We start from the raw sequence: 14080 nt of genomic DNA, 5'->3' as shown, positions 1-14080 counted from the left end.
ATGAAAGTATAGGCTCACTATTTTTAGCCGCACCCACTTGGGATTCATTCCGAGATGCCATCAAGCAGCAGTACTACCCTGTCAGAAGCTATGAGGATCAATACATAAAGTGGACCACGCTGCGGCAATGAAGGGACCAAGACGTACCAAAGTTTACCAATATTTTCCATACCCTTCGCACAAAGTTGGGTATCAAAGATTCGGAGCAGCATTTGGTACTCAAATATCGCGGCTGCCTGCACAAGTACATCCAGAAAGAAATAGAATTCCTGAACATCCCTTCACTCGGCATGGCATATCAATATGCTGTCAAGGTCGAGCAAAAGTTTAAACAGAAAAAGCGAGACTTTGGATCTGCGAATTTGAAGCAAGGGAAAGGTGCCCCCAAACCGCAGAACAAAGGACAAAGCCAAGGCGGGATGGCCCAAGACAACTCGCCAAAGCTGCAAGCAAAGAACAGCGTCGTGAAGCCAAAAAAGGACATGGGAAAGTGGTGTGAGTTCCATAAGAGCTCCACTCACAACACAAGTGAGTGTCAGGCCAAGCAATCACTGGTGGCCGAGCTAAAGGTTTCAGAATCAGATGCATGTTCTGACTCTAAGTCAGAACCTGACAAGGGGAATGACAAAGGGAAGCAGATTATCAATGGGAGCCCAACGCCACCGTTGCCACCACGAAGATACAGGAGGAACCCGAAGATCCAGAGGAGGAGGAGCGTCTCTTCCACTCCCAAATGTGGGTAAAGGGCTCCCCGCTACAGTTCATTGTCGACAATGGGAGCCAAAAGAACCTCATTTCGACAGAGGTCGTGAAGCGGTTGGGCTTACCGACCACAGCACATCCACAACCATACACCATCGGGTGGCTTCACCAAGGACTGGATCTCCGTGTCAGCCAGCAGTGTCGCCTTCCATACAACATCAAGCCTTTCACGGATGAGGTATTGTGTGACATTGCTCCCCTTGAAGTTTGTGATGTATTATTGGGACAACCATACATGTGGAAGCACCATGCTGTGTATGAATCAAGGCCTCGTGCTGTTATTGTTACATTGGGAAATAAGTTGTACAGGATACTGGAGGTAGCACCGCCTATCGCCATCTCTTTGGTTACTGCAAAACAAAGCAGTAAGCTCATTTCCAAAATCGAGAAATTTGTTTTCCTGATGATAAGCCCTCAAGGAAAGAAGAAGACAAAGGCCACGACCTCCAGACAGGGCCCCTTCGCACGAAAACTACAGATGGACAAGGTCGTGGAGGAGTACAAGGACATCTTCACCTCCCTCGCAGGGGGTTCCTCTGCATTGTCAGGTCAAGCACTCCATCGATCTGACCCCAGGAGCACCGCTGCCCAATGGACCAATCTATCGGCGCTCCGTTCTGGAGAACGATGAAATCAAAAGGCAGATTCAGGAGCTGCTATAGAAAGGTCACATCCGTCCGAGTTCATCACCCTGTGGGAGCCTGATCGTGTTGGTACAAAAGAAGGATGGGACTTGGAGACTCTGTATTGACTATCGGGCTTTGAACAAGATCACTGTCCATAATAGGTACCCGATCCCGCGGATTGATGACCTCCTGGACCAACTAAAGGGGGCAAAATATTTCAGCAAGATCGATCTAAAGTCAAGATATCACCAGGTACCAATCGAATCCCCTGATGTGTGGAACACTGCCTTCAAAGCCAAGGAGGGCCTTTTCGAATGGTTGGTTATGCCTTTCGGATTGACGAATGCTCCTGCAACCTTCATGAGGCTAATGGATGACATCTTGCGGCCATTCACCAACTCATTCGTAGTGGTATACTCGGATGACATCTTGATCTTCAGCCAGAGTTGGGAAGAGCACCTCCACCACATCCGATAGGTTCTCCAAACACTGTGGCAACACAAGCTATGTGCCAATTTGGAGAAATGCACTTTTGGCATGACCCAGGTTCAGTATTTGGGATACATTATTGATGAACAGGGGGTGCATGTGGATCCAGCCAAGATCCAAGTCATTCGGGATTGGCCATCTCCAACCACTCTGACAAATCTTCGCAGCTTTCTAGGTCTTACCAACTTCTACCGCAAGTTCGTGTTGGGGTTTTCTCATATCACTTGGCCCTTGAGTCAAGTCACCAAAGGAGGAGTGAAAGCAAAATTCTTTTGGTCTGAATCTCAACAGAAGGCATTCATAGAGTTGAAAGATCGCCTATGCACGGCACCAGTGCTCGTGTTACCAAATTTGCAACAACCATTTGAGGTCGAGACAGATGCCTCTAACTATGCTACTAGGGCAGTCCTTACTCAACACGGGCATCTAGTGGCATATCACAGTGAGACACTTTCAGACACAGTTCGGAAGTATCTCACTTATGACAAAGAAATGTATTCCATTGTGCAGGCTTGCCGACAATGGAAGCATTACATTTTGGGGAAGGAAACGGTCATCCACACAGACCACCGACCCCTGCAATTCATTCAGACCCAAGGGAAATTGCAGAATGATCGCCATCAGAAGTGGTCTACATACCTGCAACAGTTCCATTTGAATATCAAGTATAAGAAGAGCAGCACCAATAATGTTGCAGATTGCCTCAGTCGACCACCGATCATGGCGTTAACCACCGTGCTCAACTCTTGTGGGCACGAGACTTCTGATTGGCCACTTCTCTACAAAAGCGACCCAGAATTCGGCCACACATACCAGACACTCTTGGAGGGCCGGCATGTTCCAGATTTTTACCTCCAGGATGCCCTGTAATGCCACCTGGGTCACCTTTGTGTTCCTTCAAGCAAGCGTGCCAAGATGATTTGGGAAGCACACTACAGTCGGGCTACTGGGCATTTCGGGGTCGAGAAAACGGTGGCAATACTGTAAAAGTATTTCTATTGGCCGAATCTTCGATAGGATGTCGGGAAGTACATCAAATCATGCATTGCCTGCGCCATTGCCAAACTGACCATCAAGAAGCAAGGCCTCTATACCCCGCTGTCTACCCCTAGTCGACCTTGGGAATCCATCTCCATGGATTACATGTCAGGCCTTCCTTCCACTAAGCATGGAAACGACTGTGTTTTTGTGGTCGTCGACAAGTTCTCAAAGATGGCCATTATGGCGGCCTGCAAGAAGAATATCACAGCAGAAGCCAGTACTAAACTCTTCTTTGAACGAGTGTGGATGCATTTTGGGATCCCACAGTCTATCATCTCAAATCGGGACTGTCGGTTCCTCAGTACATTTTGGTCCAGTCTCTGGTCGATGTTGGACACCAAACTCACTAAATCCACAGCTTTCCATCTTCACACTGATGGCCAGACAGAGGTTGTCAACGGGATGATTGTACACATTCTGCGCATATACAACTCAAAGCATCCACACACATGGGACGAGAGCCTCCCCTATGTTCATCACAACAACAATCGAGCTCTTCACAGCTCGACTGGCCACAGCCCTTTTCAGGTGCGCTTGGGATTCCAGCCACTATGTCCCATTGATGTGGCCATGCCATTTCCAGCTACTCACACAGATTCGGCTCATGTCCAGTCCAAAACAGATAAGGCAACCAGCTTCATTGAGCACATCCAACATATTTGCCAGCAAGTCCATGACATTCTGGAGAAATCAAATGCCAAGTACAAGCAACGACATGATCAACATTGGGTGCCACACAAGTTTCAGGTGGGCAACAAAGTCTAGTTGCATTTGCAAAAGGAATGCCTTACCAGAGCCTATCGGAAACTGAGACCACTCCAATATGGTCCTTACACCATTACCAAGGCTGTGGGAGACAATGCATTTGCGCTCAGCATTCCCCCATTCCTTGGCCTGCACCCAGTGTTCAATGTGGACAGCCTTCGGCCATACTTTCCACCATTACTATACGCATCCGACATTTCAGAACAGCTCACACCCACAGAATTAAATCCAGATTGCATGGAACAAGCTGCCACTGATCGGATCATGGACACACAGATCAAGCACACTCGCCAACAGCATTTCCAACTGTATCGAGTTGTCAAAGCAGGGCAACTCCTTCACCAAGGCAACTAGCTCACCAGGGACCAAGTTCAGTAGAAGTTTCCTCATCTCATGGAGGAACTCAATGCAATGGGAACGACTGTGTTTTTGTGGTCGTCGACAAGTTCTCAAAGATGGCCATTATGGCGGCCTGCAAGAAGAATATCACAGCAGAAGCCAGTACTAAACTCTTCTTTGAACGAGTGTGGATGCATTTTGGGATCCCACAGTCTATCATCTCAAATCGGGACTGTCGGTTCCTCAGTACATTTTGGTCCAGTCTCTGGTCGATGTTGGACACCAAACTCACTAAATCCATAGCCTTCCATCTTCACACTGATGGCCAGACAGAGATTGTCAACGGGATGATTGTACACATTCTGCGCATATACAACTCAAAGCATCCACACACATGGGACGAGAGCCTCCCCTATGTTCATCACAACAACAACCGAGCTCTTCACAACTCGACTGGCCACAGCCCTTTTCAGGTGCGCTTGGGATTCCAGCCACTATGTCCCATTGATGTGGCCATGCCATTTCCAGCTACTCACACAGATTCGGCTCATGTCCAGTCCAAAACAGATCAGGCAACCAGCTTCATTGAGCACATCCAACATATTTGCCAGCAGGTCCATGACATTCTGGAGAAATCAAATGCCAAGTACAAGCAACGACATGATCAACATTGGGTGCCACACAAGTTTCAGGTGGGCAACAAAGTCTAGTTGCATTTGCAAAAGGAATGCCTTACCAGAGCCTATCGGAAACTGAGACCACTCCAATATGGTCCTTACACCATTACCAAGGCTGTGGGAGACAATGCATTTGCGCTCAGCATTCCCCCATTCCTTGGCCTGCACCCAGTGTTCAATGTGGACAGCCTTCAGCCATACTTTCCACCATTACTAGACGCATCCGACATTTCAGAACAGCTCACACCCACAGAATTAAATCCAGATTGCATGGAACAAGCTGCCACTAATCGGATCATGGACACACAGATCAAGCACACTCGCCAACAGCATTTCCAACTGTATCGAGTTGTCAAAGCAGGGCAACTCCTTCACCAAGGCAACTAGCTCACCAGGGACCAAGTTCAGTAGAAGTTTCTTCATCTCATGGAGGAACTCAATGCAATGGGGACCATTGCTTCCTAAGGGGGAAGGAATGATCCAGGTGGATATTGGTGGCCACCTGCCAAATCCACTTGGACCCCCACCATTGTTTCTCTCAACTTTTTCAGTTTCCTTAATTGTAGCACAACTTACTATTTTTAGCAGTTTTTTGGGTCCTAAACTTTCGGAGCCGCTTTGAGGCCCTAAACGACGTTTTTTGGGAAAATTGGGAGCAACATGGGTCCATGGACAGATATTGCTCTTCCCAAACTTGTAGTTCTCGGATAGATCTTTCTAACGAGAAATTGTGCGCGTCAATGGGAGATCATATGCAAAAGTTACGATGCCGGGAAGTTGATGTACCAATTTACCCAAACGGGGCCCACAGTTTGGCATTTCATCTTCTAGGGTTAGGTTTTTCGATGTTTAGGGTTTTCCACTGTTTCTCAACAATAAATAGGCCTTCGAGCCTCATTGTAACACAGTTCAGAGGCATGCAGCCGCCACATCTCTTCTCAGAGATAAGCTACCATCGCCCTAGCTAGTTTATTTCCATTTCTGTTTGTAAGCATATTTCAGTATTTTACAGTAATGAAATGAAGTATCATTTCCGCTACATCTCTGTGTTTATGGTTATCTCTGTAATTTGTTGTGTTCCTGTTTAATTCCATATCATTCCTAGACCTGGTGGTGCCAACGCACCGGGGGTATCTCATGCCGCTGACGGTATCGTTGGATCCATTTTCCACTGACCGCCATATGCCCAACCGAGCTATGGCTATCCTCAGGTGGGGGCCAGTTCCTCCAACACCTATCGCCCTCCCCCCAGCAATGTGTATTCAGGACAAAGCACATCATATGCATTCGCCCAACTGCATCAGCAGTTGACAGGGCCAGCTATTGCTCAACCTGTTTACCAAATCGTTGCCCCTTCCCCTCTTACACTTATGCACCGCCAAGCGCTCCAGCTCCTCAAGCATTAGCGTCGCAGCCTCCCACACCTCCTCAACCTCTGCCACAGCAACCACCTCCCCCACAGGGGCAAGTGTATGCTCAGCAGGGTGCAACCAATCCCCCCAATTCGAAGAAAAAGAATAAGGGGAAAGGTAACTGGAACCAACAAACGCAAGGTAACCAAGGTAATCAACCTAATATACCCTAGGGGAACCAGCGTACCACCAACAACCAGCAACATGGCAATCAGTCCAAGCAAGCCAAGGTAATTCATGCGAATAAGCCTTATGCATGTTGTGGTGTGCATGGCCATTATGCTCATGAGTGTCCCCTCTTACCCCAGATGCGTCAAATGTGGGAAGCCCAAGAGGCGTTTAGAGGCTCGCAGCCAACTCCATCGCATCCTGTTCTTGCGCCCTCAACATCTGGATCCACACATCAAGAACCTCCTCCTTTTGTGGGTGCCTCTCCTCTATTCCCACCAAGAACTATCCCTCCAGGTCTAACCATCCACGAACCGTTCCGCCGTGACACTATCCAGCAGGTCAGATACCTTTGTTGTTTCCTCCACCTGGAATCTTTTTTGTTCGTGTTATGGCTACATTGAGTCTTCCTAACATAACCTTGGGGATCCTAGTCTAGTACATTGATCCCCCCGCTAACACTTCACTTGGTCAGCTAAGACTGTATCACGCTTTGTCCCTGGTTCAACCAGTCCCCACGACCCCTGCCTTTGCTTCATTTCCACAGCAACCTCAATAGTATTCCACTCCTATTGAGAAAGCATCTAGCAAGGGGGGCAAAGCCAAAAAGAAGGAACCTAAGGATAAAGTTCCCCAAGCAACTCCAGCTCCCAAGCCTCCAAAGTCGACACCTCTGTGTGCTTTGTGTGATGTTGTTGGGCATGCCACCAATAACTGTCCTGAACTTCCTCGCCTCAAACCCTTGGTCGACAAAACATTTCCTGAATCTAACATACTTGAGGTCCAAGTTACCTTACCTGATCCAGCTAAGAAACTTAAATCATTGCGTACAAATCACCCGTGTGCTTTGTGCGATCATTACAGCCAATATTCTCATTACAGCCAATATTCCCATTGTTGCCCTTGTCTCAACGAATTTCACGATTGCCTCTATGTGCTTTGTGACTTTGTTAAGTTATGGTATGTTCTATGCTTATAACAGTTTACTTCTTTTCCTTATTATATTCCAAAGATTAGCAATCACACGTACATAAAGTAAAGTGCAGATAGAACATTAAACGATCGACAGAAAACAAGCCAAGAGACACAAGATGTGGCGGCTAGCCAGGGACAAACCCCACAATGTGTGGGGAAACCCTTTGATCAAATCTTCTTTTATCTTCAATAATTCAGCAGAGAGAAATAGTACAATAAATCTGATTCATATCAGCAGTAGCAAACCCTAGATCAGCAGCATCAGCATGAGCGGCTTCATTATCAAACTAGGGCAGACCATATCTCACAAACCGACCGTCGGATTGACTTCATTCCACCACCAAAAGTTTCGGCTTCCAGAGGAGGTTCAGATGAACCTACAGCGCAGTTCAGATGAGGAGATCTTCTAGGCCACGCAAGTCAATCTTTACTTCTGCAGTTGCAGCTTCAGTTTCAGCAGTTTCCGGCTTCAAACTAGGGCAGTCGATATCTTGCAAACCGTTTATCGGATTGACTTCATTCCACCACCAAAAGTTGCGGCTTTCAGAGGAGGTTCAGATGAACCTACAACGCAGTTCCAAAGAGCAGATCTTCTAGGCCATGCAATTCAATCTTTACTTCTGCAGTTGCAGCTTCAAATTCAACAGCTTCCGACTTCACATGTGTGAGAGAGAGACCCTTTTCAGCGCAGTAGAGAAGAGACTCATTTCTGCGTAGTAGAGAGAGAGAGAGATGTGATGAGATGAGTGAGTCCAAATGAGGAAAAGTCCTCTTATATTTATACACAACGTTGGTGGGTGAATAGATGCGACTGTTGGGCTTCTAAGCCTACATGAGTTGTAGGTCGGCTTGATAATAATTCCATAATCAAAATAAATTCATATCTCCATGAATACTTATCGGAATCGGATGATCTTTATATCAATCCTACACCTCTCGACGAGAGGAATCTTATAAAAATATTATCAACCATGAATAAGATGACCCACATGAAGTTTTGCCCTGGTTGCCAATTTTAACACTCCCTCTCAACCATGGAGAACTTCATCTGCAATCTTTCTATCGGTCGTTACTATTCATCCATCAAATGCACTGCCCTGTACAGCCTGACCCTTGCCCTGCTCTGCTCTATTCTGCCCAGCGTTGATAATATCGGTATCGGGAAAATATCGGCGAGGGTCCAGAAAATATCTTATCGGCGAAAATCGGCAAGCATAAAAAATGCATAATATATTCATTTTTTCAGATTTTCAAACATATAAAGCAATAACAACATGAAATAAACACGTTGGCACATAAATATGAAGAAAACATTGATATATATGATGTCAAATAGAAATGATACATCAAAGGCGATACCAAATCCTGCTAATCCCTGATAATTGTCCATTCAAGGACTCAAATGTGGAGAACCAATACAAAATAACATCACATATATAAAAGTATCTCATCATCATGAGTTATATGTAGCACAACAAATAAAACTAGCAGCTATCTATCTGAAATCACTTCCCTCTCCCCCTTTTACGGGAAAACATGATGGGATGTTTGCCAGGCCTGCCCATAGTAGTAGGAGGCCCTGACCCTGCCTCTGCACCTAATGTCAAATAATGAGTGCTAGGTATGGGGCTATGCTCTCCTATATCTATAGCAGATGGTGTTGATGATGATGCTCCCGCAGTGTCCTCCTCCTCCTCCTCCTGCTGCTGCTCCTTTGAGTCCGAGTTTTGAGGAGTTTTTATGGAATTTGATGGCATTCGCTTGGCATACTCCACCATCAACACAGTTTTCCTTTCGTTTCGTTGCATTCCGACAACTTTCAAAAATCAACATTATTATTGGGTATGACTTAATTAATTATGCTCGAGGTGGCATTCCAGGGAGATTAATTGATGGAACACCTCAGTGTAATAGCTCGTTGGAACAAAAACAAGAAGATCTATATGATGGGACTTGTGGATGGGAGCTTCAGTGACTTGAGGAGACATGGTGGCCAATTTACCATTTTCTCGCATTAGAAAGAATATTTTAATTATAATAAAAGAGGGAAAAGTGCTCCATGATTAAAATAATAATAAAATAGAAGACTCTAGAGGGGTCCATCAGATCTATAAAAGAGGAGGAGGCCAATGGAGGACATCTTGGTTTTGATATTGTTTCTTGTATGAGAGGTTGAGGACCCGGTTCTCTACTCCATTGGTAGCCCCAGGCCAAAAACCCTCAAGTGATATAGAGAGATTGGGCAAGCACCCATCTCCCCTTGGTGGGTTCATTCAAAATCCACAGGTGTAGTGATTGTTTTTCTGTTTCAGTTTGGAGACCGGAGGATCATTCCCAGCTATTGTATTGGCATCTATCTATATATAATAATGTTGGATTTTGGTTGTTGCATTTCTCATTTTTCCTCATGTTGTGATTTTTAATGAGATTTTATGCAATTTATAGATTTATGGTTTGGGTTTTACATGGCAATCTTCTGGTAAATGCATGAGAATTTTATATGAAGTGCTTGTTCCAAAAATTCTGATTTGGGACATTACATTTACAAACCCTAGATGCCAAAACCCTACAATTAGATGAAACTCATCATTGTTTTGTCCGTTGATTGACTTTGGTCCAAGCAACTCAAATCTAAAAGTGACTTTGATCTTTAATCTTAAGAGAGATTCGGCCTTATGATCTTGTCATGTCCAATGAACCTGTTTCATCAAGAATATAGTAGTGACAAAGATCTTTCTCCTCATTTCAAACTTGGACTTCAGGATTGTGCATCCTCCATCACCCATTTTTTTTTACATCTTTAAAAATTGTTTTGCTAGGGTTTCCTCTCCAAGAACATCTAGTAATTCCTTGATATTGTATATTTAGGGACCTATTTAAGCCACTATTTGTTGATATTAGCCATTAGATTGAACCTTAGAAACCTTTGAGCCCAAATATTGGAATTACTAAAACCCTAACAATCATATCCCAAGGAGAACCTTGCTTGAGCCAGGGGAGAGTTGGCCTAAAGCGAGAAGAGGGTTGGTTAGGTGATAGTGGCCCCTTCTGGGGTGTAGTAGGTTTCACACTTGAGCTTTTGAAACTTTATCCCAAGAAGTGTGATATTTGGTCATAACAAGCCCCAACTATCCATAGATCAAGGTCGATGAGGTGGATCTCAAGGTATAAGGTTGATTAACATAAAATAAACACCATAGATCAAGTCCCAAGACATCAACAACCTCCGCATGTGAGCAGCAACCATCATCCATAGCCTAGATCCATGAGAAATGCCTCCACATGTGTGCAAGCAATGGAACACTACATGTGAATAAGGTTTAATTTCATCACAAAGTGCAACATTAGCAAGAATATATAACCAAATAGTCAAGTGCTCTAGTGCTAGAGTCAAGTGTGCAATAAAAAGTGGGTTGGCCATTGGCCCCTCCAAATCAAACCTAGGAGCCTAAAAAACCATGATGGAGATGAGAGCTCCACTACAGCGAGTGTCTATTCCATAGAATATCACTATATGACCTCAATAGAGGCTTAAAACTCTAGGGTCCTTTATCTAAGAAGGCTATGTCATCCATCCTCTCCCACAAGATAAAAATCTCTTAACTCTTGAAGACTATGCCTCTAGGAAATTCATAATGGTGTAGGGAACTCAAGCAAAACAAGTATTTTTCTATCGAACATTGTCAAAAGACCATGATGACAAAAAAACCCATGGAGCTTGCACCAAGAGTGTTATATCACCATGACCAAGCTAGAAACTCCCTCTATGTTGAGCCAAATGTTCGAAATCCAAAGAAGAGTACAACACTCCCCAAGATCAAGTGTTTCATCCAATCCATCAAGGAAGGCCATAGGACAAAACAGACAGAAGAAATCCTAGGGCACTCTCAACAAGCTACTTGATCCATTAACCATGCCAAAATCATCCCTAAAACCTTATTTCGCTACATAATGTCTCAAGGAGGTGAGCACTCTACTACATTAGGTGTCTATTACATCAAGGGTTATCATAGGAATACAATAGACATTTCAAAAGCTAGGGCACTCCATTACAAACCCATATCTCACCATATCATCACAAAACCCCCAGGGTGCAAAAAACATGCTCAAGAAGTGAGCACTCTACCAAATGATTTGTCTATCAATAGAGTATCGCCATCAAAGAGTGATGGCCATAACAAATGTTTGGGCGCTTCATCACAAGAATTGCATCACCAAAACCTTCATCAAACCCCCCAGGGTGATCCAAGACATTACAAGTAGGAGAGCACTCTATGAGAATAACTCCCTATTGTTTCTAATACCATCAATAAAGTGCAATAGATACATAAAATGCTAGAGTGGTAAAGCACAAGAGCCATACCATGACTAAGCTTCTATACAAATATGCACTAAAACTTAAAAGTACCATAAAAGTACCATGAAGCAAGGAACTAGCACCAAAATTAAGCTAACACAATGGCAGGAAGATAATCAACAACATAACATAGCAGCAGGAACATCATCATCAAGTGATCAAAATAGCACCAATCAAGCTGACCAAGACTAACGTTAATGTTAGTATAACATTAACGCTAAATTCTTATTGGCTTACATTACAATCAATAGCATATCCTTCATCACTTCTATTGCATCATTCTATTTCATATTTCTTCCACCTATAATACTGTTGAAACTTTAAAGGACGTGGTACAATGTAAATACAAAAGAAAATCCACAAACAAAAGAATATACAAGAGTAATACAAAGGGCCTGTGCATATCCACTTACGCTGCTGAATATTTCTTCATGACATTTAAATGAACCTTTTCTGAAGCAGCTGCCACAGCTTGAGCTAACATGGCCTCGCTGCAAGCAAGACAAATGTTGAGATCATACTGCATTATTCTCAAAGAGACACTTCCTGGCGATAAGGACATGCTGACCTTGATATTTTTGAATTCCCAGACATGATCGGTAAATTTTTGTTTGAACGCTTCCATTCAGCTTGGACTCTGCAAACACTTGCATATAAATTCCATTCATATAAGAAAAGAACATAACCCCAAAACAGGAAAATAAATTGTATCAAATCATGCAAATGTTCAACCTAATTGTAATACAAACCTCGCTACAGCTCTCGCAACACCCTTATTTATTTCCTCACGGCGTACTTTATAGAGGTCTTCCACCTTCTCACGAGCTTTTAGTAATCCCCGTTCAGCAAGAGTTAGCCTCTCCTGATCGTACTCAGCAGCTGCTTCACGAATTATCTTCTCAGCTATCTCTTGCCTTTCTAAATCCAAAGTAGTATATACCTGTACACATACATAACAGATTACTAAAATGATGGTCATTGCTTACATTCCTATAATTCTTCCAAAGCAATAAAAGAGTCAATTAAAAACCAATTTTGTTACATGCATCTAGAATTTGCATGCAAGTTTCAATATTTTGAATAAATAATTATAATAATAATCTAATTTTAAGGTCATGGCCAAGCCAAACACCAAATTGGTGTATGAGACCCCCTTTTTTGACACCACATGTTTGAATATAAATATAAGGTTCGTTGGAGGCTTAGAGACACATCCAAGTGCAACAAAATTTCATAGTAGCACACCTCTGAAATAGGCTGCAGAAGTCTGAAGCTCAGCAAGGGAAGGAGAGGCATTTGTTTTGGTTATTCTTCCATGGTGATTGGGCAGCTTTAGTACAGAGAGCAGGCTGAATATTTCTAGGTTCTTGGAGTTGTTTTGTGTGCATTTTATGGTGGTTATTCTCCTCTAGAACAGGCCGCAGCTCGGGACTGTTGGAACAGGAAGGCCACAGGTCCTGTACCTCCCTAGAACAGGGGGCCGAGAGGACTATTTGGGGTGCAGATCAGGCCTAGGGACCAACGAATGGTAGCAGCCTAAGTGTTGAGGGAAGCCGCAGCTGAACAAGTGGTTGTGAAGATGGAATTAGGTGTTGCAGCAGCTTGACATCAGCCCTAACCAGAGTATAGAACCTAGGTCCTACAGCAGTGTCACACCAGCTCAAGAGGTATGCATGGTTGTGCTTAAGTTGATTTTTGTTGCTAGTGGATGGTAGTCCAGATTGGACTAGTTTGTATTGGACACTTGTGGTGTAGTATTCCTCTCTGATCTACCTTCAAGGTTTAAATAATTTTCTGGGTTTGATTTGAAATTTTCACTGATACATTTCATCAACTAGTTCAACTGTACATTGCTGTAGGTGTTTTCTCATAATGACAACCCCAATAAATACAAACAGTGAACTAAATGCTTTCAAGTGAACTGCCCGAACAGTTCAGGCTGATTTATTTAATGCCAGAAATTCATATACATCTGTTATATGCAATTTTTGTCATACAGTCCACACATTTCCACAAGAAAACAAGTTCTCTAAGGTACACAAATTCTAACATTTAATAGCAGCCAACTAGACAAGGAGAATACACTGATGGAACCTGGTAATTTAGCTCAGCTCTTCAATTCTTTTCTTTCACATAGACACAGCCTTTGTACACCAGCAATACAGCCTAGATTTGATCCTGGAATAGGCACGCAGTCCCAGAAAATGAAGTTACAGCAGTAATGTAAGCACATACAGGGGAGAGGGTGCCTTCTGGTGTCTCTTCAGTGCTCACGGTCATCACAGAAGTAAAGAATGGCAGGAGAGGGCACGATTTTCTGTTGTTGTCCCTTCAAATGCACCAGCAGCAAGAAGAATGGGCTCACAGCCTCCACCAAAGAAAGAAAAATGTTTACCTTCAGTACCCAATGCGTCCTTCAGCTGAGAAAACCGTCCAGCAATCCATAATGACCACAAATAATCACTCCAA

At 43.9% G+C, this 14080-nt stretch overlaps 1 protein-coding gene across 1 annotated transcript in view; it reads right to left on the bottom strand.

Moving 5' to 3' along the window:
- LOC149263533 (uncharacterized) overlaps nucleotides 1-14080 on the bottom strand; it is a 290628-nt gene that overhangs the window by 200127 nt on the left and 76421 nt on the right. The window contains 3 exon segments of the mRNA XM_089426504.1: nucleotides 12025-12102; nucleotides 12180-12248; nucleotides 12361-12551. Coding sequence (XP_089282630.1) covers nucleotides 12025-12102; nucleotides 12180-12248; nucleotides 12361-12551 — 338 coding nt within the window.

Source organism: Pinus tabuliformis, chromosome 6 (assembly GCF_031772625.1).
Source record: "Pinus tabuliformis cultivar Carrire ecotype Pingquan chromosome 6, CPIR1, whole genome shotgun sequence".
NCBI lineage: Eukaryota > Viridiplantae > Streptophyta > Pinopsida > Pinales > Pinaceae > Pinus > Pinus tabuliformis.
Note: the sequence above shows the minus strand (reverse complement) of the source record. Positions and strands in the feature narration are given on the sequence as shown.